General features: G+C 56.0%; 1 protein-coding gene across 1 annotated transcript in view; it reads right to left on the bottom strand.

Annotated features, from left to right (window-relative positions):
- Positions 1-25,159, bottom strand: part of LOC121272288 (ephrin type-B receptor 3-like) — an 82,632-nt gene that overhangs the window by 14,992 nt on the left and 42,481 nt on the right. The window contains exons 2-8 of the mRNA XM_041178864.1: positions 23,471-23,535; positions 17,035-17,707; positions 9,392-9,547; positions 6,831-7,163; positions 4,481-4,608; positions 3,373-3,535; positions 647-746 (exon numbers count right to left, since the gene is read on the bottom strand). Of these exons, the coding sequence (XP_041034798.1) occupies positions 647-746; positions 3,373-3,535; positions 4,481-4,608; positions 6,831-7,163; positions 9,392-9,547; positions 17,035-17,707; positions 23,471-23,535 (1,618 nt within the window). The remainder of the gene's footprint in view (positions 1-646; positions 747-3,372; positions 3,536-4,480; positions 4,609-6,830; positions 7,164-9,391; positions 9,548-17,034; positions 17,708-23,470; positions 23,536-25,159) is intronic.

Here is a 25,159-nt window from a genome sequence, read left to right as displayed (position 1 = left end):
AGACTGGGCACAGGGAGACTGGGCACAGGGAGACTGGGCACAGGGAGACTGGGCACAGGGAGACTGGGCACAGGGAGACTGGGCACAGGGAGACTGGGCACAGGGAGGGCAGGGGCACAGGGAGGGCAGGGGCACAGGGAGGGCAGGGGCACAGGGAGGGCAGGGGCACAGGGAGACTGGGCACAGGGAGACTGGGCACAGGGAGACTGGGCACAGGGAGACTGGGCACAGGGAGACTGGGCGCAGGGAGACTGGGCACAGAGAGGGCAGGGGCACAGGGAGACTGGGCAGAGATGGAGGGCAGGGGCACGGGGAGCCACTTAATAGGGTAACCGGCATTCAATCCCTTCCCCCGACTCGTCGCCATATCATTTTTAAACACCAGCCTTCAAATGTTCGATCCAAGTTTCTCTTAAAGTGACCGCACCGCCTCAGCTTCAGGGTCCCGCGATGATGTCAGTCCCCCACCCCCCACCCTGCCTGCCCTCCTGGACTAATTCCAGCCTCCACACCCACCCCACCCCACCCACCCCCGCCGAATATCCCCCGGAGGAGGCACTGGGGGTCCCAACTCAACCGAGCCCCCCAATCTTGCGAGAGAAAACGGGGAGGGGGGGGTGACCTGCGTCCACCTGCCTGGCCTTACCTGAGGCAGAAGACCACTAACACCGCCAGCACCAAGAGGACGAAGACGACGGAGGCTGTGCTGGCAATGAGCAGGAGCTCCTCGCGACGGCTTGGGGTATCTGTAACAACACGAGGGGGCGGGACAGCGTCAGCACCGCGCAGGCTCACCGATCCTGCGCCCACTCCCAAACCCAATATATATATATATATATATATATACACGAGCAAAATTTCCACTGCGTCTTTCGTTCTTTAAAATATGAGAAGAGAAACAACGAGCGACACAGAATCACAAAGAGCAGAAGAGGCCCTTCAGCCCATCGAGTCTGCACCGACACGTGAGAAACACCTGACCTACCTACCTAATCCCATTTACCAGCACTTGGCCCCATAGCCTTGAATGTTATGACGCGCCAAGTGCTAATCCAGGTACTTTTTAAAGGATGTGAGGCAACCCTCCTCCACCACCCTCCCAGGCAGCGCATTCCAGACCCTCACCACCCTCTGGGTAAAAAAGTTTTTCCTCACATCCCCCCTAAACCTCCTGCCCCTCACCTTGAACTTTTGCCCCCTGGTGACTGACCCTTCAACTAAGGGGAACAGCTGCCCCCTATCCACCTTGTCCATGCCCCTCATAATCTTGTACACCTCGATCCGGTCACCCCTCAGTCTTCTCTGCTCCAACGAAAACAACCCAAGTCTATCCAACCTCTCTTCATAACTTCAATGTTTCATCCCAGGCAACATCCTGGTGAATCTCCTCTGCACCCCCTCCAGTGCAATCACATCCTTCCTATAATGTGGCGACCAGAACTGCACACAGTACTCCAGCTGTGGCCTCACCAAGGTTCTATACAACTCCAACATGACCTCCCTACTTTTGTAATCTATGCCTCGATTGATAAAGGCAAGGAGGGGAAGGGATTAACCACACTGATTATGAGAGTGACATATTCTCTTGGTGCTCATCATTCATGGAATGTCTTCAAACCGGGAGTTAAGGGTTAAATAAAAGAGGTAAGAATTACGTTTTATACCTTATTCACAGAACACCCCCGAGCTCCTCACAGTCTGGAAACTACTTCTGGCGGTTGTTAAGTTGGCTCTTGGGGACAGCCATTTTGTACACAGCAAGATCCCACAAGATGGCACCATTTCAGCGAGAGGCGTTTGTCCCGCGTTTAACCCACGGCCGGCCTCGCTAAAACAGATCATCCGCCGGCACTTGTCGCCATCCCCGCTTGCGGGATCTTGCTGTGCGCCTGCCGGCCGCTGCGATTTCCCACAATCCGGCAGAAGGCTGCCCTTTCAAGCGAAGTGTTTCACTGGCCACAAAGCACTTTGGGAGGGGCTGGGGGAGGGAGGGCTGCGAAAGGAGCTGTACGGACGCAAGTTATTCGGAAAGCGGGGAAATCACCGCAGGCCGTCAAAATAAAGTCACACTCGCACCTCCGGACCTTGTCCAACCAGAGAGTGCTATCATCATTTGCTGTTGGCTTAAGAGAAAATAAGGTTTCAATGTGAAACTCACCGTGAAGTTCCTACTTTTCAAACAGGACTGTGAAGGCGTTTCGATTGGTTCATGAAGCTCAGGTCCAACCAACAACATTTACGTGCATTTATATGGCGCCCGTAGTGTGCTCGATTTGTTTTTTTTTGGAACTCTCTGCCTCATTGGAGGTGGGGGTCGCGGACTATTTGTTTTAAGGCAGAGGTAGACGGGCCGAACAAGAATCTAAGGTTATCGGTGGGGGGTGGGGGGGGGGTGGTTAGGAGGCGAATGTGGAGCTCAAAACACAAGACACGATCTTGCGGAGCAGGCTTGAGGGGCCGAATGGCCTAGTCCTGCTCCTTTCTCATACGTTCACGCGTGAATGCCCCAAGGTGCTTCGCAGGAGCGCAGGTTACCGACAGGACCGGGTGCCAGAGGCGCGCCAGGGAGATACTAGAAGATGCTTGGTCGAGGCAGTGTTGGAGCAGAGGCTTAGGGGGAGGAGAGAGAGAGAGAGAGAGAGGGACGGGGAGGCTAAGGGAGGGAGTTGAGGGGCCCTGGTGGTCGTGCCTGGTGGGGTGGGGGGTGGTTGGTTGGGTCTGGGCACAGCGGATAGGGAGAATCTGTTCTCGTTGACGGAAGGGTCGATAAGGTGAGGGCGCAGGTTGAAGGTGATCAGCGAGAGGATCGAAGGCGACACGAGGACAGACTGTTTTTATGAACGCAGCGGGGGAGGGGGGGGGGTGTGTGTTTAGGATCTGGAACGCAGGGCGTGGAGGCGGCACAGTCAATCGCGGGCCTCGAAAGGGAATCGGATATAAACACCCAAAGAGACTTTAAAAAAAAACCGCAGGGATATGGGGTTCGGAGGGTGCAGAGAGAGCGGACCTAACTGAGATGCTCTAGCGGAGAGCAATCAGGGACGCGATGGGTCGAATGGCCTCTGTCTGTGCTGTGACCATTCAGCGATTCCAGGGTGAACTTATGGCCAAACAGTGCCCTATCCCCAAATCTCCGATATTTTTAGAGCTAATTGGACAAAACTATTCAAATTACGAAAATTCAAAAAAAAAACCAAAATGCATTTCTCTTCCTTTTGTTCTCAAAAGCCCTTCCCGTGAATTTCCTCTCAGTCTCGTCCGGGGGATGAATCTTTGATTTCTGGAGGCTTCGGCGACAATCCCAGAGGGTTGTCAAGGCCAAGGTTGCTAAGGGCCTACGCGGGAGAGCGAAGCCTGGGACTTGACTGTTACCTCCACCCAGGGTCCGGAAGTCCCTCTTGCTGCTGAACGTCCCATAGCCGTCCTCAGTCCTGGCTCGGACCTGCACCACGTAGACCACGCCGTTCTTGAGGCCGTCGATCGAAAGGGAGTTGGTGGAGCTGCTGATGTACGAGGCGCTGCTCTCGTTCTTCTCCTGCGTTAAGGCCGAAAGAAGAAGAAGAAGAAAAAAAAAAAGAGCAATTTCCAGTTGGCGAAGTCAAGCAGCGATTATCTTACAAAAAAGTCAACTCCCCCACTCTGCCCCTTTAAGGAATGACTCGGGTTCCTCCTCAACGTCCCTCAGACCTTTCCCAGGTCCGGGGCCTGCGTTGAAATCGAGGGACTGTCACACAAACAAACAGATTAGGTGGGGGGGGCGGGGGTGGTGGGCAGGAGTGAGGGCCATTCGGCCCCTCGATTCTACTCTGCCGTTCGATAAAACCATGGCTGATCTGGCTGTGACCTCAACTACACTTTCCTTCCTACCTACCTAACCACCTCCCCCCCCCACCCCCCAAATAATCTTTTTGACTCACTCGTCAGCCGAGGATCTATTTACCCCAGACTTCAAAATATTCAACGACCCGGCACGCGTAACCCTCAGAGAGAAAATCGCTCTTCCTCTTTGCCTTAAATGGAAAAGCTTCTTATTTTTAAACTGTGTCCCCACCCCCACCACCCCACCGAAACCACCTATTTTTAAGTGTCTCTCACCAGGGGAAACATGACTGTTGCTATATAGAGCAAACACAGCAGCCATTTTGTGCACAGCAAGCTCCCACAAACAGCAATGTGGAAGCGGAGCCTCTGACAAGGCAGCACTGCCTCGCTACCCACACTGGGAGTGTCAGCCGAGGGGTTTGGTGCTCAGGTCTCTGGAGCGTGTGGGCCTGAACGCAAAACCTATCGGCGCCCGAGCGCCACATCACTCCCACGCAGGCTGCAGCCTGCCTTGGCCAACAACACTCAACGGCAGCCGCCCAACACCACTCTAAAGGCAATAAAGGGCACAGAGGTGTTGTGGTGAGCGGCGATCCCGTCACAACACAAGCGCAGCCCAGGCCGAACCCGCGTCCCCTTGGCGACACCGTCCACCCACCTTCTCGTAGTACTTGACCTCATAGTCCAAGACCTGACCGCGGACTTGCAGCGGGACCGGCCACTGGAGGGCGAGGCTGTTCCTGGTCATCGTCGTTTGCCGGACTGCCCCGATGGTGAAGGCGTTGGCTGGAAATGGGAAAGACGAGCAGAGAGACACCGTCACACATCACGGCCCGACGCCGGGAGAGGCAGAGGGAGAGAGAGGGAGGAGGGGGGAGCCGGAATTCGGCGGGTGCCGGTCACGTCGTCGGGAAGTCCCGGGGCGCTCGGCACCCGGGTGAGGGGGGCACGGCGACCGAAGGGGGTGCGGGGGAAGGGCGAGTGAGAGGGGTGCGGGGGAAGGGCGAGTGAGAGGGGTGTGGGTGAGGGGGGAGGGGGGGGGCGGGGGAAGGGCGGGTGAGGGGGGGTGGGGGAAGGGCTAGTAGGCGGGCGAGAGGGGTGCGGGGGAAGGGCGGGCGAGAGGGGTGCGGGGGAAGGGCGGGCGAGAGGGGTGCGGGGGAAGGGCGGGCGAGAGGGGTGCGGGGGAAGGGCGGGCGAGAGGGGTGCGGGGGAAGGGCGGGCGAGAGGGGTGCGGGGGAAGGGCGGGCGAGAGGGGTGCGGGGGAAGGGCGGGCGAGAGGGGTGCGGGGGAAGGGCGGGTGGGTGAGAGGGGTGCGGGGGAAGGGCGGGTGGGTGAGAGGGGTGCGGGGGAAGGGCGGGCGAGAGGGGTGCGGGGGAAGGGCGGGCGAGAGGGGTGCGGGGGAAGGGCGGGCGAGAGGGGTGCGGGGGAAGGGCGGGCGAGAGGGGTGCGGGGGAAGGGCGGGCGAGAGGGGTGCGGGGGAAGGGCGGGCGAGAGGGGTGCGGGGGAAGGGCGGGCGAGAGGGGTGCGGGGGAAGGGCGGGCGAGAGGGGTGCGGGGGAAGGGCGGGCGAGAGGGGTGCGGGGGAAGGGCGGGCGAGAGGGGTGCGGGGGAAGGGCGGGCGAGAGGGGTGCGGGGGAAGGGCGGGCGAGAGGGGTGCGGGGGAAGGGCGGGCGAGAGGGGTGCGGGGGAAGGGCGGGCGAGAGGGGTGCGGGGGAAGGGCGGGCGAGAGGGGTGCGGGGGAAGGGCGGGCGAGAGGGGTGCGGAGGAAGGGCGGGCGAGAGGGGTGCGGGGGAAGGGCGGGTGGGTGAGAGGGGTGCGGGGGAAGGGCGGGTGGGTGAGAGGGGTGCGGGGGAAGGGCGGGTGGGTGAGAGGGGTGCGGGGGAAGGGCGGGTGGGTGAGAGGGGTGCGGGGGAAGGGCGGGTGGGTGAGAGGGGTGCGGGGGAAGGGCGGGCGAGAGGGGTGCGGGGGAAGGGCGGGTGGGTGAGAGGGGTGCGGGGGAAGGGCGGGCGAGAGGGGTGCGGGGGAAGGGTGGGTGAGAGGGGTGCGGGGGAAGGGCGGGTGGGTGAGAGGGGTGCGGGGGAATGGCGGGCGAGAGGGGTGCGGGGGAAGGGCGGGCGAGAGGGGTGCGGGGGAAGGGCGGGTGGGTGAGAGGGGTGCGGGTGAAGGGCGGGTGGGCGAGAGGGGTGCGGGTGAAGGGCGGGTGGGTGAGAGGGGTGCGGGGGAAGGGCGGGTGGGTGAGAGGGGTGCGGGGGAATGGCGGGCGAGAGGGGTGCGGGGGAAGGGCGGGGCGAGAGGGGTGCGGGGGAAGGGCGGGTGGGTGAGAGGGGTGCGGGTGAAGGGCGGGTGGGCGAGAGGGGTGCGGGTGAAGGGCGGGTGGGCGAGAGGGGTGCGGGGGAAGAGCGGGTGGGTGAGAGGGGTGCGGGGGAAGGGCGGGTGGGCGAGAGGGGTGCGGGGGAAGGGCGGGTGAGAGAGGGGTGCGGGGGAAGAGCGGGTGGGTGAGAGGGGTGCGGGGGAAGGGCGGGTGGGTGAGAGGGGTGCGGGGGAAGGGCGGGTGAGAGAGGGGTGCGGGGGAAGAGCAGGTGGGTGAGAGGGGTGCGGGGGAAGGGCGGGTGGGCGAGAGGGGTGCGGGGGAAGGGCGGGTGAGAGAGGGGTGCGGGGGAAGAGCGGGTGGGTGAGAGGGGTGCGGGGGAAGGGCGGGTGGGTGAGAGGGGTGCGGGGGAAGGGCGGGTGAGAGGGGTGTGGGGGAAGGGCGGGCGGGGGACTGAGAGGGGTGCGGGGGAAGGGCGGGCGGGGGACTGAGAGGGGTGCGGGGGAAGGGCGGGCGGGGGACTGAGAGGGGTGCGGGGGAAGGGCGGGCGGGGGACTGAGAGGGGTGTGGGGGAAGGGCGGGCGGGGGACTGAGAGGGGCATGGCAGGGGAACAAGGGAGCAGGTGGGAGCGAGAGAGAAAGGGAAAGACACAGAGAAGATGGCGAGGAGAGAAAGCTCTCCCTCACACTCACTCACTCACCCTCCTGACTGGTGGTGACGTTGATGGTGGCGGATCTCGGGCTGTGGGAGCTCTGTCCTGACACTCCGTTGAGAGCTTGCACCTCGAAGGTGTACAGGGTGTGGCCTTGCAGGTGGCTGATGTGCACTCGCTGCTGCTTCAGAGCAGTCTGCTGAGGGGAGTACCTGACCCCTTCATCACAGGGGACGCAGGAAGCCGGCTTGGCGCACTTCTGGCACACCACCGCGTAGGAGAGGTCCTCCCTACCGCCCTTGCTCAGTGGCTCGCTCCACTCCAGGGTCACTGTGGTGTCGTTGACGCTGGCCCGCAAGTCCTGAGGTTTCGAGGGAATGGCTGGAGCAACCACAAAGGATAATGGGTAAACGTGAAGGGTCAGCAGCACGGACAATGGCGTTCATTCCCCATATCCCCTCCACCACACAAACGCCCACACAAACATCTGTCCAGATAATAATAAAACTCACAATGTGAGGGATATCGGCACGGGATCAGATACAGAGTAAATCTCCCTCTACACTGTCCCCATCAAACACTCCCAGGGCAGGTACAGCACGGGGTTAGATACAGAGTAACGCTCTCTCTACACTGTCCTCATCAAACACGCCCAGGACAGGTACAGCACAGGGTTAGATACAGAGTAACGCTCTCTCTACACTGTCCCCATCAAACACGCCCAGGACAGGTACAGCACGGGGTTAGATACAGAGTAAAGCTCCCTCTACACTGTCCCCATGAACACTTGCAGGACAGGTACAGGATATATGTAGGAAATGCAGCAGTCAATTTATTGTTGGGAGGATTGAGAAGGCTGAGACCCTACACAGATTCCAAGTGGTGCAGGTTACAGAGCTGACTAGAAAATCCATACTCAAGATGCGATCCACCACTAATCCCAGCTGCTAACACACCACATCAGATAGAAGTGCTGAAGTGGGTTGGCATTCTGGCTCCACTCTCCTCCAGCTGCCCCACTCTCCCAAACCTCCCCATCTTTCATCCTGGGGATGGGGGGGATTTTCTTATGCGGAGAGATTGAGTAGGTTGGGCCTGTACTCACTGGAGTTTGGAAGAATGAGAGGCGACCTTATTGAAACATATAAGATCCTTAGGGAGCTTGACAGGGTAGATGCTGAGAGGTTGTTTCCCCTTGTGGGAGAGTCTAGGACCAGAGGGCATAATCTCAGAGTAAGGGGATCATCCATTTAAAACAGAGATGAGGAGGAATTTCTTTCTCTCAGAGGGTAGTGAATGTGTGGAATTCTCTACCGCAGAGGGTGTAGAGGCTGGGTCATTAAGTTTATTCAAGGCTGAGATAGACAGATTTTTAATCAGTCAGGGAATCAAGGGTTATGGGGAAAAGACAGGAAAGTGGAGTTGAGGATTATCAGGTCAGCCATGATCTCATTGAATGCCGGAGCAGACTCGATGGGCCGAATGGCCTACTTCTGCTCATCTGTCTTATGGAGCCGGTTCAACCCTCCCTTTGTGTAACTTGATCAAGATCTTTAAATTTATGAAGGGCGGGTTCGATAGGGTAAGATATAGAGGAGACGAGAATGCAAGGACACAAGACATGGGAGGGGGCAAGCCATTCAGCCCCCCTGCCATTCAACTTAGACTTAATTTCCACTTCCCTGCCCGATTCTCAGATCCAGTCAGTCCCTTAGAGGCCAAAGTCAATTGACCTTCACCTTGGACATACTCAGTGACTGAGCACCCCCAATCTTCTGGGTGCCCAGCAACACACACACACACACACACAAACACACACACACACACACACACACACACACACACACACACACACACAGAGGAGACCAAAACTAGAAGCCATCGGTATGAGAGACCCTCTACTCAATCCAATTGGGAATTCAGGAGACGTTTCTTCCCCCAGAGAGTGATGAGAATGTGGGACTCAGCAGGGAGTGGCTGAGGTGAATAGTATAGATACACTTGGAAAGGATGTTTCCTCTGATGGGTGGGTCCAGAACCAGGAGGCACTGTTTTAAAATTAAGGGCCACCCTTTTAGGACACAGATGAGGAGAAATATTTTCTCCCAGAGGGCTGGGCGTCTTTGGAACTCTCTGTCTCAGAAGACGGTGGAAACGGGGTCACTGAATATTTTTAAGGCAGAGGTAGATAGGGAATCAAAGGTTACTGGGGGTAGATGGGGAAGTGGAATTCAAAAACACATCAGCCATGAATGGTGACTCAGGCTCGAGGGGCCGAATGGCCATTTCTGCTCTCATTGCATATGTATGTTCGTATGTATTTAAGGGGGAAGCTGATAAACACATGAGGGGAAAAAGGGGATAGGATAGAGGGGTGGGGTGAGATGAAGAGAGGGTGGGAGGAGGCTTGTGTGGAGCATAAACACCAGCATGGAGCAGATGGGCAGAATGGCCTGTTTCTGTGCCGTAAACTCTAATTCCAGGCTCACCTTCCCAAAGGGAACCTGTCCGATTTACAAAATCCTCAGGGAAAAATTAGGCCCTTCATGGGCCTGTGACATTCCCCAGTCCAGTGACCTTACCATTACACCACCATTTTCTCCACTTACTTGTACAGGGCATCTCAGGTGGGTCATTGCTGGCTCGGTAGTGCTCCTGCTGGCAGCTGCAGGAAGTGGCGCCCTGGGATGTGGCTTCGCTCTTATGGGGACAAAGGCTGCAAGGGCCCTCGCCTTGGCTGGCCTTGAAATTGCTAACGGCGCAAGCTGAAGGAGGAATCAAAAACAACATTCACGTTAAAACCTTCAAAAATAAGTACATTTTCAACTTCAGACAGAGCTTCTAGAATATTCCATTACTTGCTTTCGGCTCGACGCTTACCAGTCTTCAGCTGTCAGCCCAACAATATCTGCCTTGGCTTGATGGAGGGATAGATCTCAACTGACAGTGTTTGTGTAAGAATTTGAAGGGATGGCCCCTTTAAAAATTTGAAGGGTTGGCCCCTTTAAAAATTTGAAGGGTTGGCCCCTTTAAAAATTTGAAGGGTTGGCCCCTTTAAAAATTTGAAGGGTTGGCCCCTTTAAAAATTTGAAGGGTTGGCCCCTTTAAAAATTTGAAGGGTTGGCCCCTTTAAAAATTTGAAGGGTTGGCCCCTTTAAAAATTTGAAGGGTTGGCCCCTTTAAAAATTTGAAGGGTTGGCCCCTTTAAAAATTTGAAGGGTTGGCCCCTTTAAAAATTTGAAGGGTTGGCCCCTTTAAAAATTTGAAGGGTTGGGCCCTTTAAAAATTTGAAGGGTTGGCCCCTTTAAAAATTTGAAGGGTTGGGCCCTTTAAAAATTTGAAGGGTTGGGCCCTTTAAAAATTTGAAGGGTTGGGCCCTTTAAAAATTTGAAGGGTTGGGCCCTTTAAAAATTTGAAGGGTTGGGCCCTTTAAAAATTTGAAGGGTTGGGCCCTTTAAAAATTTGAAGGGTTGGGCCCTTTAAAAATTTGAAGGGTTGGGCCCTTTAAAAATTTGAAGGGTTGGGCCCTTTAAAAATTTGAAGGGTTGGCCCCTTTAAAAATTTGAAGGGTTGGCCCCTTTAAAAATTTGAAGGGTTGGCCCCTTTAAAAATTTGAAGGGTTGGCCCCTTTAAAAATTTGAAGGGTTGGCCCCTTTAAAAATTAGTTTGGTCCCTGTAAGGGTTGAAAGCTTGGCCTCTTCCTTATTTACCCGAGGGGAGTGAAGGCTTTCAGAGAAGAAAACCCAGGGAGTCTCGGCTCAGGAAGATGCAGAAGGACCTTAGTCAACGCGAAATGGCTGGACCTCCAACTGACACTTAAAGACTTGCATTTCTGTAGCGCCTTTTGCCACCTCAACACTGCCCCAAAGCACCTCACAGCCAGTCAAGTACTTTTTGAAGTTTGGTCACTGTTGTAGTGTTGGAACCGCAGCAGCCAATTTGCACACAGCAAGCTCCCACAAATAGCGATGTGATGATAATCAGGCAGTGGGGAGACGGTGTAGTGGGAATGTCACTGGACTCGTAATCCAGAGGCCTAGTCTAATGCTTTGGGGGGGGGTGGGGGGGGGTACCGAGTTCAAATCCCACCACCACGGGTGGAATTTAAATTCAATTAATAAAACATGGGATTGAAAAGCTAGTCTTAGTGATGGTGACCATGAAATTATCATCGATGGTTGTTAAAAACCCCATCTGGTTCACTAATGCCCCCTTTAGGGAAGTAAATCTGCTGTCCTTACCTGGTCTGGCCTACATGTGACTCCAGACCCACACAGCAAATGTGGTTGACTCTTAGCTGCCCCTCTGAGATGGGCCGAGCGAGCCCACTCAGTTCGAGGGGGCAGTTAGGGAGGGGCAACAAATGCTGGCCTTGTCAACGACGCCCACATCCCGTGAGAAAATAAAGAAAAAAATATAGCTTTTCGTCGTCGATCGAGGGTTAAATATTGGGCCTAAGGCAACAGGGAGAACTCTCCTGCTCTTCTTCCAATGGGGTCGCTGTTTAAAAATAAGGTGGGGGGGGGGGTCGCTCATTTAAGACAGAAGTGAGGGGAAATGTTCTCTCTCCGAAGGTGGTGAGTCTTTGGAAATCTCTTCCTCAAAAGGCGGTGGAAGGAGAGTCTTTGAATATTTTTAAGGCCGAGGTAGATAGATTCTGGATGAGCGAAGTGGGGGGGTGGGGGGGGTGCAAAAGGTTATCGGGGGTTGGGCAGGAATGTGGGGTTGAGGTTAAAATCAGGTCAGCCACGATCTTATTGATTGGCGGAGCAGACTCGAGGGGGCCTACTCCTGTCCCTATTTCCTACGTGCTTGTCCATCCACCCGAGAGGGCAGGCGGAGAATGGGTTTAATGTCTCAAACGAGAGTCAGTGTCAGCCCGAATTTGATAATCAGGCCTCAAGTGGGGATTGAACCCATGACCTTCTGACTCAGAAGCAAGAGCGTTACCCATTGAGCCACGGCTGACATCCAATGACGAGGCGCCCCCGGTTACAAGGGTCGATTCAGAGAAGTTTCTGATCCCGCCTGCGGAGGCTCGATGGACGACAGATCCCGGGCCAAGCCGGGTCCCCACTCCAGGGGCTCCCACAAAAGCCCCGTCAACGCCGAGCCTCAGTGCCAGTACCGAGAGGGTGCTGCACTGCCAGAGGTGCTGCCTCCCGGATGAGGTATTAAACCGAGGTCCCGCGTGTGACCCCTCAGGCAGATGAGGAAGATCCCACGGCCATGATTGGAAGGGGGGGTGCGGTGCGGGGTGGGGTGGTGTAGGCGTCGCTGGCCGGGCCCAACGTTTATTGCCCATCCCTAGCTGCCCCTCGAGAAGGTGGTGGTGAGCCGCTGCGGTCCGTGTGGTGTAGGTACACCCACCATGCTGTTAGGGAGGAAGCTCCAGGATTTTGGAATTTTGATTTCCTGAAGCTCCAGGATTTCGACCCAGCGACTGTGAAGGAGCTCAGCGCGCAGGACAGGGGTTGACATATAAGCTGGAGTACAAAGCCCGCGCTGCCAGTCTCGCATTCACTGCAAACAAGCCCCTTTATCAAGCGCAGAGAGAGAACTCACGCCCTGAAGTCACTCGACGTGGTGACTTATACCACCTGTAAGGGGGTCTCTTCCCTCTCTCTCTCTCTCCGGGACTGGGTAGCAGATGATCACTGACCACCTCCCCTCCCCCCCAGCCTCCCATTGCCTTGGCCAGTCAGCCTTAGACTGAAGGTTTTGTGTGTGCTATAGACTGAAAAGTCTTTTCCCCCCCCCCACCCCTCCTCTAATCGTGTCTGAGCGCACACAGTCGAAGAGGTCACAGAGAGTGAAATGGTGGGGGGTGGGGGGAGAAGGGGGGATTGGTGGGGGAAGGGCCTTGTAGGGTCACTGGCATAGAGGTGGCAACAAATTCCTTTTGAGCCATATTTTCTCCCAGGAGTTTCATTTTCCTTTGGGATATCCGTGTGGCTACACAGGAAGATAGACACACACACACAACAGCCATGCCTGACTGTCTAGAGCCTTCAACAAGCATCTGCTAGTCCTGCAGCCTCACTCTCTGTCTCTCTCTCTCTCTATTGTCTGGGGCTTTCCATTCACTAGGCTGCAGCAGGGAGGGCCCAGCACTTTTTTTTTAAAAAAAGGCAAAGGAATTCAGCGTCAATCATTTTTCAGGTTGACAAAGCTTCGTTTCCTCCCCCTTCCTTAGGGATCGGCCTGGAGAGAAGTCTGGGAAGGGAATAAATCTTTTCCCTCCCCCTGCCCCACCTGGAGGCTCGAGAAGCCTGAGGCCTGTGCGCGCGACGCAATTCAGGCCATCCCTACGCCCCACCTGGAGGCTCAAGAAGCCTGAGGCCTGCGCGCGCGACGCAATTCAGGCAGCTTCTTGCGATGAATGGCTGTGCTCGTTGCTTAATGCTAAGGCCCCGAGTTTAGGGCAAGTCTGGGAAGGACAAACTGGGGGAGCAGTTGGTTACCAACCCGCCAGGGTCGGCCAGGAGTCTCCAGGAATCGAAGCTTAACCTCCGGGACACTGCTCCGGACAAAATCTTGGGTTATTTAAAAAAATATAATTTCCCAACCATTCATTCGTTGTAAAAAGATGAAGAGTTGGTGAGGAACGTGTTGTTTGACTCTAACGGAAGTGGTTTGCAAGGAGATTAACCAAGATACACTTCAGGGATACCCAAAATTGGCAACCCGAGGAAGCCGTGAGTGGGTATGTCCCCCTTGTGCCAGGGAAGGTCACTGACTCCCCAAAACACGGAGAACTTGGGGGCTGAAGGACTCCCTCCCACCATCTTTTTTAAGTTCATTCACAGAATGTGGGCTTCACTCAAATGAGAGGCAACAGTACCTCTTGGTATCCTGATGGAGAACAGGGTTCTTGTTCCTGTTCATTCTATCATGGGTCGTGGGGGTCGCTGGCAAGGCCAGTATTTGTTGCTCATCCCTAATTGCCCTTGAACTGAGTGGCCTTGTCAGGCCATTCCAGAGGGGCAGTTAAGAGTTACTTACGGATATAGTGAACTTTTAAGCAAGGAGGGGTATGGGGAGAGAGCGGGAGTGCGTTGTTGAGAAAGAGGATCAGCCACGATCATACTGAATGCGCGGAACAGGCTCGAAGGGCCAAATGGCCTACTCCTGCTCCTATTTTACTATGTTTTTTTTTAAAAATAAAAGGACGTACAAGCAAAAGCTGAATGAGGCTGTAGAAGCAACCACTTGTTGGAGAATTCACCTCAGCCACTCCCTGTGGCCTAGAGTTCCACATTCTCACCGCCCTCTGGGTAAAGGAGGCTCCCCTAAATTCCTGACCAGACTATTTTATGGCCCTGACTTGCAGCCTTGACAGTGGAAACATCGACTCTACGGCTACCCGCCCAAAATCTTTTCATTATTTTAAAAAGGCCTCGATCCGGGAGAAAGGAGTCCCAGCATGTTCAATCTTCCCGGCAATTATAGCTTCCCCGTTTTGGTCTTTCTGGGAAATCTGACTGTCGCACCTTCTCTAGCGCTTCATATCCTCATAATAACAGAGTGCGGAATTGTTCTAATCCCTTTGCTCCCTCAGGCACCCTTGCCCGCTCCTCCTGATGGTGCTGACTCAGGTTAGATACAGCCTGAACAGACCCCTGGTGCTCTTCCAAAACGGCTAGTCATCGTCTATCAATCTAGACAGCGCATTACAACGGGGACACGAGGCTGCAGGAATAACATCGCAGTCAAGTCCCGTCCTGCCCTTGGCTCTCTCATGTGCCGTCTTACTATCCAGGACCCGTCGCTGGGTGGGAGTCGGTGCCAGTGTGCCCAAGGGTTGGCTTTCCCATGTCGAGACGGGTGGGGTGCCGTTTTTTTTGGGGGCTGAACTGACACTCCCCCAAGCCGTCACAGAATTCTTTACAGCCCAGCAGGAGGCCCTTCGGTCCGTCTTATCTGCGCCAGCTCTCTGAATGAGCAACTCAGCAAAGAGCAAACCTCCCCCCTGCCTCCTCCCCGTTAACCCTGCACAATCCTCCTCTCCAGGTAATAATCCAACTCCCTCTCGGATGCCTCGATTGACTCTGCCTCCCCCCCCCCCTGCCCCTCGCTCTCAGGCAGCGCATTCCAGACCCTAACCACTTGCTGCGTGAAAAGGTTTCCCCTCCTGTCTCCACTGCCTCTTTTGCCAATCACCCTAACTCGGTGCCCTCTGGTTCCTCGATCCTTCCACCAATGGGAACAGTCTCCACCCGCCCCCCCCCCCCCTGCCCCGGTCTAGTCTGTCTGGGCCCCCCACCTCATCATTTTGAACGCCTCGATCGAATCTCCTCTCAAGCCTTCTCTTCCGCAAGGAAAACACTCCCAACTTCTCCAACCTATCTTCGTCACTGAAGTCCCTCGTCCCAGGAGTGATTCACGTGAATCTTTGTAGCACCCTCTCCAGTGCCTTCACATCCTTCCTCAAGTGCGGTGCCCAGAACCAGGTTCAATATTTTACCTGAGGCCGATCTAGTGTCTTATACAAGTTCAGCCTAACCTCTGTTGCCCTTGCAACTTCACCACCTTCTGCCGCTCCTTGTACACATGAGCTCATTCAAAATTCTGCTGTCCCCCTTCTCCACCACTGGCACCAAGTCCCATTTGCCCTCCACTGGGTCGCTGGTGCTCACTGGTTCCCAACTGGGCAACACCCACCCCCCCCATCTTAAAATTCTCATCCTCATTTCCAAATTCTTCCGCATCTTTGCCAGCAGCCCCCCCACACAACCCACCCACCCACCCCAACTCTCCTCCAGCCACGCAAAGCCTCCGAAATCTCTGTGCCCCTCCAGTTCCACCTCCCGGCCCCACCAAGCAGCCTCGTGCATTTGTCACTCATCCTGCATTAACGTGATACGCCGGCTGAATCTGCTTCCACTACCCTTTTAAGGCAATGCACTCCCCCCTCCACCCGCCCCCCCCACCCCCCAGCCCCTCCACAATCAGAGTAGCTCACTGCGAAAAAAAAAATTCTCCTCGTCTTAAATCTTCTCTTAACCTCCTCCGCTCTGAGAAGAACAATCCCAGCTCCTCCAGTCTCTCCGCACAGTAGCTAGAGTCCCTCACCAACAACCCCCCCCCCCCCCCCCCCCCCACCCCCCGTTATCTAGACAAATCCTCCCTGCCACTTTCCCACCTCCCATTCATCCCAACCCTTGTCCCGCTGACAGGCTGATAAGGGCCTGCTCCAAGCAAGCGGGATCTTACAGCTGAGGGGAGCCTTTGATATTAATATCGTTCCTCTCAGAGTGACCCACTTTGTGATGAATTATGCAAAAAGGCAGCTCAGCTTTTGAGGACAGCAGCCAGTGAGCATCTAAGCCGAGAGATACTGGGACACGTACGGGATCTTTCCCTGCATTAGAAAACCTGTCCTTCAACTTCAAAGAGCGAACAAAGGAGCGCACATTTATACAGCCGGCTTTGATCTCTTCAGAAAGCCCCAAAACACATCACGGTCAATGAAATGTTTTTGAAGTGTTATCTGGATTAAGCTGACAGCTTCCTACACTGCAAGAGCCCACTAACAGCAGCGAGGTGACCAGCAAACGTTTCATTCAGTGATGCTGGTTGAGGGATAAACATTGGCCCCAGGACACAGGGAGAACTCCCTCCGTGCCCCCCACTCTTCCTCCAGGGGTTGTCATGGGATCTTTCGCGTCCGCCTGAGAGGGCAGGCGAGGCCTTGGGAGTGGCAGAGTTGGTCTTGCAAAGAGCCAGCATGGACAGGATGGGCCAAATGGCTTCCTTCTGTGCCGTATCAGTTCTACGATTCTATTGGACCTGCAGGGTCTTCCCCTCGACAGATTTCCGAGCCCTTTGGCCCTTCCCCCCGCTCCCTCCCTTTCCCCCCTCCCTCCCTACCCCACCCCTCCCCCCTCCCTCCCCCACACCTTCCCCCCTCTCCCTCCCACTTAGACTCACCCCCTCATCCTCTCCCATACCTCACCCTCCCACCCCTTATCCCTCCTTCCCCCTCTCCCACCCCTTCTCTCCCCCCCTCCCACCCCTTACCCCTCACCCTTCCCACCATTCTTCCCCCTCCCCTCCCCCTTCCCTCCTCCCTCTCCCTCCCCCACCCCTTCTCCCCTCTCCCTCCCCCTTAGCCTCACCCCCTCTTCACCTCCCACCGCTTCCCCTCCCATCCCTTACCCTCAAACCCTCTCCCTCCCCCGCCCCTTACCTTCACCCCCTCTCCCTCCCCCGCCCCTTACCTTCACCCCATTCCCCCCCTCCCCCTCACCTTTGCAGACGCTGTGTTTCTCGGCCGGCTCATACCCGGGGCCGCAGGTGCACTTCCCGACCGGCACGATCCACTCTCCGTCCCCGTTGCAGTAGAGCTTGAGGGGGATGGAGACCTCCACGGCGTTGGGGATGCAGGTGCCCGGCGCGATGACCAGCGAGGTGGGCTCGGCGCCCGTCACCGTCTCGGGGAAGGAGGCGAAGCTGGCCACCATGGCCGGGCACTTCTTGAAGAAGACGCGGACGGACAAGAGGGCCATGCAGGCCCCTTGGTCCTGGAAGGCCAGGTAGAAGCCGTTACTCCTCAGCGGGCCTAGGTTGAGGGTCTTGGTGTTGGCCCGGCCCACCTTCTTGTTGGGGAAGACCGAGTCAGCGGCCACGGTGTCCACCTTGATGTAAGGGTTCTCCATCCAGGCCGGTGAGCCCTGAGTGGCTGAGTCGGAGTCGGACTCGTAGTAGTAGAGGTTAAAGGTCTCCTTGCAGGATCCCGGCACCCTGGGGATGGACAAGCAGTCTCGCATGGTGAATTTGAGCTCCACATAGACCCGCTGGGCTCCCCGCCGAGGGATGTAGGTGGTCCGGAGCCAGTTGTTCTGGTTGGGGGCGTAGACTTGGCAAATCTCATAGGTCCTCACGGTGTTCATCTCGTCATCGCTCCCGCTCACCTCTTCCCACTGTTGCGGGGGGGGGGGGGAAGAAGAGCAACACCAGAGATTCACTGTGAGGAAGGCGAAACCATCTCCCAGCCACCGGCTCACACCCTCTGCAGCCTCCCTCCGGTCCCCTACAAGACCCCCCCTCCGTTTCCCCCCCGCCCAACTCCGGCCTCCGGCGCATCCCCGGTTTTAATCCCTCCATCGCTGGTGGTTGCGCCTTCAGACCGCCCCCCCCACCCAACCCCGTGTCCTAAACCCCCTCCCTAAATCTCCCTGTCTCCCCCACTCTCTTCCTTTAAGACGCCCTCTCTGATGGGCCACAATCTCATCGGATGCCGGAGGATGCTCAATAGGCCGAATGGCCTGCTCCTGATGCTGTTACCAGCAAGCTGCTGACCACCTGTCCTACAGGGGGAGGCGCTGGCGTAGTGGTATTGTCACCGGACTGGTGTTCCAGAGACCCAGGGTAATGCTCGGGGGGCCTGGGTTTGAATCCCAGTGAAATCTGAATTCAATAAAAATCTGGGATTAAAAGTCTAATGAAACCATTGTTGTAAAAAAAAAACCCATCGGGTTCACTAATGTCCTGTCCTTGAGAGAGGGCTGGTCTTCACGTGACTCCAGACCCACAGCGATGTGCTTGACTCTCAAAATGCCTTCCCAACAGGGCATTTAGGGATGGGCAATAAATGCCACATGAATAAATAATGAAAGATATATGTTTTTGTGTGGCTCGGGGGTGGGGGGGGGCAACTTTGCTTTTGGGATGTTTTATCGCTTTGGGGTGTTATATAAATGCAAGTTGTTGGCGTACTGAGGAACTGGTCACAGACACACTCGGACAGGACCGTCACGCGAAAGGGTTAACGCGGCTGAATGCTGCGTATCTCCCCCCCCCCCCCCCCCCCGGGTATGAAGCTGCTGAGAAACACACTGTCTGCAAAGGTGAAGGGGGGGTGGGGGGGGGAGGGGAGGGGAGGGGAGGGGAGGGGAGGGGAGGGGGAAGGGGTGGGAGAGGGAGAGGGGATGAGGGTAAAGGGGAGGGGAGAGTGGGGGGAAGGGATTGGAGAGGGGGGAGGGGGGGAGGGGAGAAGGGGGGAGGAGGAAGGGGTGAGAGAGGGGGGTGCGGGTAAGGGGAGGGGAGGGGGGAAGGGGTGCTGGAGGTGGGGGGGGAGGGGGGAAGGGGTGGTGGAGGTGGGGGGGGAGGGGGGAAGGGGTGGTGGAGGTGGGGGGGGAGGGGGGGAAGGGGTGGTGGAGGTGGGGGGGGAGGGGGGAAGGGGTGGTGGAGGTGGGGGGGGAGGGGGGAAGGGGTGGTGGAGGTGGGAGGGGAGGGGGGGAAGGGGTGGTGGAGGTGGGGGGGGAGGGGGGAAGGGGTGGTGGGGGGGGAGGGGGGAAGGGGTGGTGGAGGTGGGGAGGGGAGGGGGGAAGGGGTGGTGGAGGTGGGGGGGGGAGGGGGGAAGGGGTGGTGGAGGTGGGGGGGGAGGGGGGAAGGGGTGGTGGAGGTGGGGAGGGGAGGGGGGAAGGGGTGGTGGAGGTGGGGGGGGAGGGGGGGAAGGGGTGGTGGAGGTGGGGGGGGAGGGGGGAAGGGGTGGTGGAGGTGGGGGGGGAGGGGGGGAAGGGGTGGTGGAGGTGGGGGGGGGAGGGGGGAAGGGGTGGTGGAGGTGGGGGGGAGGGGGGAAGGGGTGGTGGAGGTGGGGGGGGGAGGGGGGAAGGGGTGGTGGAGGTGGGGGGGAGGGGGGAAGGGGTGGTGGAGGTGGGGGGGGAGGGGGGAAGGGGTGGTGGAGGTGGGGGGGGAGGGGGGAAGGGGTGGTGGAGGTGGGGGGGGAGGGGGGAAGGGGTGGTGGAGGTGGGGAGGGGAGGGGGGAAGGGGTGGTGGAGGTGGGGGGGGAGGGGGGAAGGGGTGGTGGAGGTGGGGAGGGGAGGGGGGAAGGGGTGGTGGAGGTGGGGGGGGAGGGGGGAAGGGGTGGTGGAGGTGGGGAGGGGAGGGGGGAAGGGGTGGTGGAGGTGGGGAGGGGAGGGGGGAAGGGGTGGTGGAGGTGGGGGGGGGAGGTTAAGAGGGAGGAGAAAGCAGGAAGGGGTGGCGGGGGGTGAGGATAAGGAGGAGGGGAGAGAGGTAATCAGGAAACTGTCACTGGCTCCCTAGGGTATCTGACTTTGTAATGAAACAGTCAGGATAGAGTTAAACTGATATCCATCATAATGATGCAACTTACAGTAATCTGTGTATAATGACGTCACTATTCCCAGCCAGGGATGGAGCTGACCCCTCTCAGTATTGACGTACGCGAGTGGGATTGACTTTACACACAGAAAACTTGTATTCTGTTTAAACATGGGGGGGGCGGGGGGGGGGGGGCCACTCATTTAAGATGGGGATGAAGAGAATATTTTCTCTCAGAGGGTGATGAGTCTTTGGAACTCTCTTCCTCGAAAGGCGGTGGAAGCAGAGCCTTTGAACATTTTTAAGGCCGAGCTGGACAGATTCTTGCTTAACGAGGGGGGGGGTGAAAGGTTATCAGGAGTAGGGAGGAACGTGGGGTTGAGGTGACAAGCAGTTCAGCCATGATCTTATTGAACGGGGGAGCAGGCTCGAGGGGCCGAGGGGCCTACTCCTGCTCCTAATTCGGACGTTTGAATGTACGTTCGTAACTATCCTCCACTGACTGCATTTTCCTGGAGAAATAATCCTGTTATTACTGGGAGACTTTTGCTGCAGTTTCAGTCTTGAGCTCCGTTTGCTGTGGGTCACAGAGACTCCACCTAAGTAGCCTCTACCTCGACTGTTTGCTCCAGTGCTTTGTTTACACGGGTTCTGTTTGCTGTGAGTCCCCTCCTGCCCCAAACTCATTGGCCGAAACAGTGGCACCAAAAGTCATTCTGGTAGACAATATGGCTAAGCGTAAAAAAAAACAAACGTCCAGGTCATTTTAACCTTACTCACCATTTAATGAACCGAATAACACCTTTCACATGCTACAGACAAACTAATGTGGTTTAGTGTAGGCCCTAAATTCATTATTGGGGGAATGGGGTGGCCGGCATAATTCTTAAGACAGACTTGCTGTAAATTTAACTGGAAGACGTTAGAGTCATAGGACTGGGGAGGTGGTGGCATAGGGGTAATGTCACTGGGCTAGTAATCCAGAAGCCCAGGCTAAATGCTCCAGGGACACGGGTTCAAATCCCACCACGGGCAGCTGGTGGGATTTAAATTCAACGAATAAAAATCTGGAACTATAAAGCTAGCCTCAGTAATGGTAACTGTGACAGCCATCTTCATCACTAGGCTAACATTTATTGCCCATCCCTAACTTGCCCTTGAGAAAGTGCTTCCCTCCTTGAACCGTTGTATTCCATGTGGTGTAGGCCCCGGGCATTTAAGGGTCGACCACGTTTGCTGTGGGTCTGGAGTCACATGTAGGCCGGACCGGGTAAGGACAGCAGATTTTCTACCCTGAAGGGACATCAGTGAACCAGATGGGTTTTTACAACAATCGACAATGGTTTCACAGTCATCGTTAGACTTTTAATTCCAGGTTTATCCGCCATGGTGGTGGGGTTTCTCTGGATTAGTAGCTCAGTGACGATACCACTACCCCAATGCATCACCCCAACATCATAACCTTCTACTTCTATCTTCTTCATGCGTTTATCCAGCTTCCCCTTAAATCTATCTATACTATTCACCTCAACCACTCCCTGTGGGAGCGAGTCCCACACTCTTTACGTGAAAGAGAGCGAGCCCTCTAACGGTTAAATGGTGACCGGGAACCCCAGAGGGCGAGTTCAAATACTGGCCCACCCTAGGCTTGATCGGCAGAGCACCCTGGGCCAGCTCCTCCTCAGTCACCGGCGTGGTTTTAAGATAAAAGAGGCCCACCCTCACTGGCGTGCTGTCAACTGCAACGCCAGGGCCAGGGTGAGATCAGGATCCACTGCCAACACAGTCAAATAGCCAGGCTAGCGTTCCATAGCCAGCGACGCCCACATCCCATGAACGAATGGAAAAAAAAACTCCCCCTGTCCCTTCGCATTGCCTCTCTCTTTCTCTCTCTCCACCCCACATTCTCTCCCTCCTCCCTTCCCTCTCCTCCCATAGCTTTCCTGAGGGGGGTGGGAGGGGAAGGGGGAAGATTTGTGGGATGGTCATGAGTGGGCTTGACAGGGGTCTTCCACAACGTCGGAGTGGCCTATCCCTACCTCAGGCCGCCTACAGCGCACACTCAGCCTGAGGACAACTACCTACCTCCGAGGTGGGGATCAGCGCTTTGGTTTGCAGGGCCTGATGGGGGAACCGGAACCGAGGCTTTCCAACTCCGTGAGCTCTGGCAGTTGGGGGGGAGGCCTCTCTCCACCACCCCCCCCCCCAAAAATACACACAACCCGAGGAAAACCTGGGGCCAACAGAATCCGCGGCACATTCAGGATTGGTTCGGAACTCACGGCCCTTCCCCCCGCCCCACACCTCACCTCCCCTTCCCCCCTCCCCCACATGGGCAGGCCCTTGAGTCACTTGTCAAGTGGACCAGTCAATGAAGCCTCTTGCCCGGCAGGACAGGAGTGGGTGGGTGGGGGGGGGGTTAGTAATAGACCTCAGGATCATACAGCGCGCAAGGAGGTCCATCAGGCCAGTGCTGGCTCTTTCGAAGAGGTATCCAAATAGTCCCACTTCCCTGCTCTTGCCTCCCCCCTCCCCCCTCCCCCCTCTCCATAGCCCTGAAAATGTCTCCTTTTTCAAAGTATTTATCTTACTCCTATTTTGAAAGTTACCATCTGCTTCGAATCACAATGACTGGCTCAGCAAAAATAATTCTCGTCTCCCACCCTTCTCGTCTGGTCCTCTTTCCGATTGATTATCTTAAACCTGCGTTCCCCAGTTTCTTTTTTATTTGCCTCGCTGGCTAGGGTTGGGGGTGCAGGGAGAGAATGTGGGGTGGAGAGGGAAAGAGAGCGAGAGCACGTGCAAAGGGACAGGGGGAGTTTTTTTCCCCCATTCGCACCTGGGATGTGGGCGTCACTGGCTAGGCCAGCATTTATTGCCCATCCCTTGCTCAGAGGGCATTTAAGGGTCAATCACATTGTTGTGTGGGTCTGGAGTCACATGTGGGCCAGACCGGGTCAGGAAGGAAGATTTCCTTCCCTCAAGGATGTTAGTTTGGGTTTTTAATGCAAATCGCTTCATGGTCATCAACAGACTTTTAAATCCAGATTTTCCAGGATTCGAACCCGGGTCCCCTGATCTTTACCCTGCGCCTCTAGATTACTCACCCAGTGACAATACCACAACACCACCACGTCCCCTTAAAGGTGATCAATCTTCCTGCCAGGTTCTCCCTACGTGCTCGATCATCTAAACCCTTCATGACTTTGAACGCCTCGATTAAATCTCCCCTTAGCCTTCCCTGCTCTGGGAAGAGCAATCCTGGATTCTCCAGTCCGTCCACATTAACTGAGGCCCCTCATCCCTGGTCCCACTCTGGTAAACCTCCTCTGCACCCTCTCCGAGGCCTTGACATCCTTCCTAAAGTGCGGGGCCCGGAATTAGGCCACAGGTGCTGCAGCTGAGGCCTAGCCCAATGGTTGCGAGCCCTTTAGCAAAACTTGCTCGATTTTATAACTTATGATCCGTTTCTAAGGCCAAGGATAGCGTGTCAGTGCCCCGAAATGTCTTTAGCGTCTAGTCCTCCCGCCAATGGGCGGCAACTGAGGGGGTCAAAGGTTAAAGTTCAGCAAAGGAAAGGCTTGAAAGAGGAAAGGATTAAAGGATGATCCAATTCTTACCCCATGCTCTGGATACACAGTCCACTTCAGATCTGCAGTCTCCAGTCGTGTGTTCATCAACATTTCTATGACAAGAGTAAAAATAAAACATTTCTTTTTTCAGAAATAAATGCCAACATTCATCAAACTCAACTACCTTGTTCAACCAGGCGTATCTGTTCTTGCAATATTTCAATAAGCGTCCACCTCACAGCGCACAGTGAAGTATCTTCAAAAGCGTTTCGCCTACAGTTGGGGGTTCAGTCACTGCCTCACACTCCCTCTGAAAAACATGGATTCAGGTCCCAGTCCAGAGGCTTGAGCACCTAATCTAGGCCAACACTCTTCACAGCAGCGCCGAGGGAGCGCTGCACTGTCGGAGGTGCCGTTTTCCAGAGGCGGCATTAAACCGAGCGGCCCATCTGCCCTCTCAGGTGGAGGCAAAAGGCTACAGGGGCCCTACTTCGAAGAGGAGCAGGCTCAAGGTGCCGAATGGCCTACTGCTATCCCCAAGTCCCGTGTTCCTAAGGGCAAGAGAAGCACACCCTGTGCTGCCCACCTCGGGTCGCCAACCCTCCAGGATTGGCCTGTAGTCTCCAGGAATTGAATGTCAGTCTCCGGGACACCGCTGTGTGTGCAACCCTGGAGACAAATCACCAGGATGTTAAAAACGTTTCTTTTTTGGTCATTTTATTTGAACGTTTCTCTTTACCAGATATAAAAATGTTGAAAATGGGAGATAAAAGGCTGTTTGGGTGACAGTCAAGCATCATCCAATTGGGTAATGAGTCTTTTGGCTTTCCAATTGGCGTAGGGAGGCCATGGATGACAGGTTGGCCAACTCATGGTTAGAGCGTGGGAAAGCGTCAAGTGATGAAACACCCAGGAGTACTTAATCTGCCAACCTCCATTGGCTGGGCATCAACGTTTACCCCTTGACTCACATCACTTTGAAACAGATTGTCCGATTACTTCTGCACTGCCGTTCTGTGGGAGCTTGCTGTGCGCCAGTTGGCTGCCCGCATTTCCTCCATTACGACAGTGACCTCATCTCGAACCTGGGTACAAAGTGCTTTGCAATGCACTGAGGTCAGGGAGCGCAAGGCCTACGTGTCAGTGACCAAGCCACATGGGTTATGCACAGCAAGATCCCAAAAGCATCAAAGAGACGGATGGCCAGTTTTGGCAGTGATGATGGTGGCAGGAACATTGACCCAGGATGCCAGTGGTCTAGCAGAAGAGGGGAACTCCCTTTCCTTCCTCAGATAGTACTTGGAGAACCTTCAGATCCACTTGAAATGTTTTTTTATTCATTCACAGGATGTGGGCTTCGCTGGCTGGGCCCAGCACTTATTGCCCATCCCTAATTGCCCCTTGAGGTGGTGGTGGTGAGCTGCCTCCTTGAACCGCTGCAGTCCATGTGGTGTAGGTACTCCCACTGTGCTATTAGGGAGGGAGTTCCAGGATTTTGACCCAGTGACAGTGAAGGAACGGCCGATATATTTCCAAGTCAGGATGGTGAGTGACTTGGAGGAGAACTTCCAGGTGGTGGTGTTCCCCATGTGTCTGCTGCCCTTGTCCTTCTAGATGGTAGTGGTCATGGGTTTGGAAGGTGCTGTCTAAGGAGTCTTGGTGAGTTCCTGCAGTGCATCTTGTAGATGGTACACACACTGCTGCTACTGTTTGTCGGTGGTGGAGGGAGTGAACGTT

The sequence above is a fragment of the Carcharodon carcharias genome, chromosome 33 (genome assembly GCF_017639515.1).
Source record: "Carcharodon carcharias isolate sCarCar2 chromosome 33, sCarCar2.pri, whole genome shotgun sequence".
NCBI classification, from domain to species: Eukaryota; Metazoa; Chordata; class Chondrichthyes; order Lamniformes; family Lamnidae; genus Carcharodon; species Carcharodon carcharias.
The sequence above is the reverse complement of the archived record's forward strand: the minus strand, read 5'-3'. Positions and strand labels throughout refer to the sequence as shown.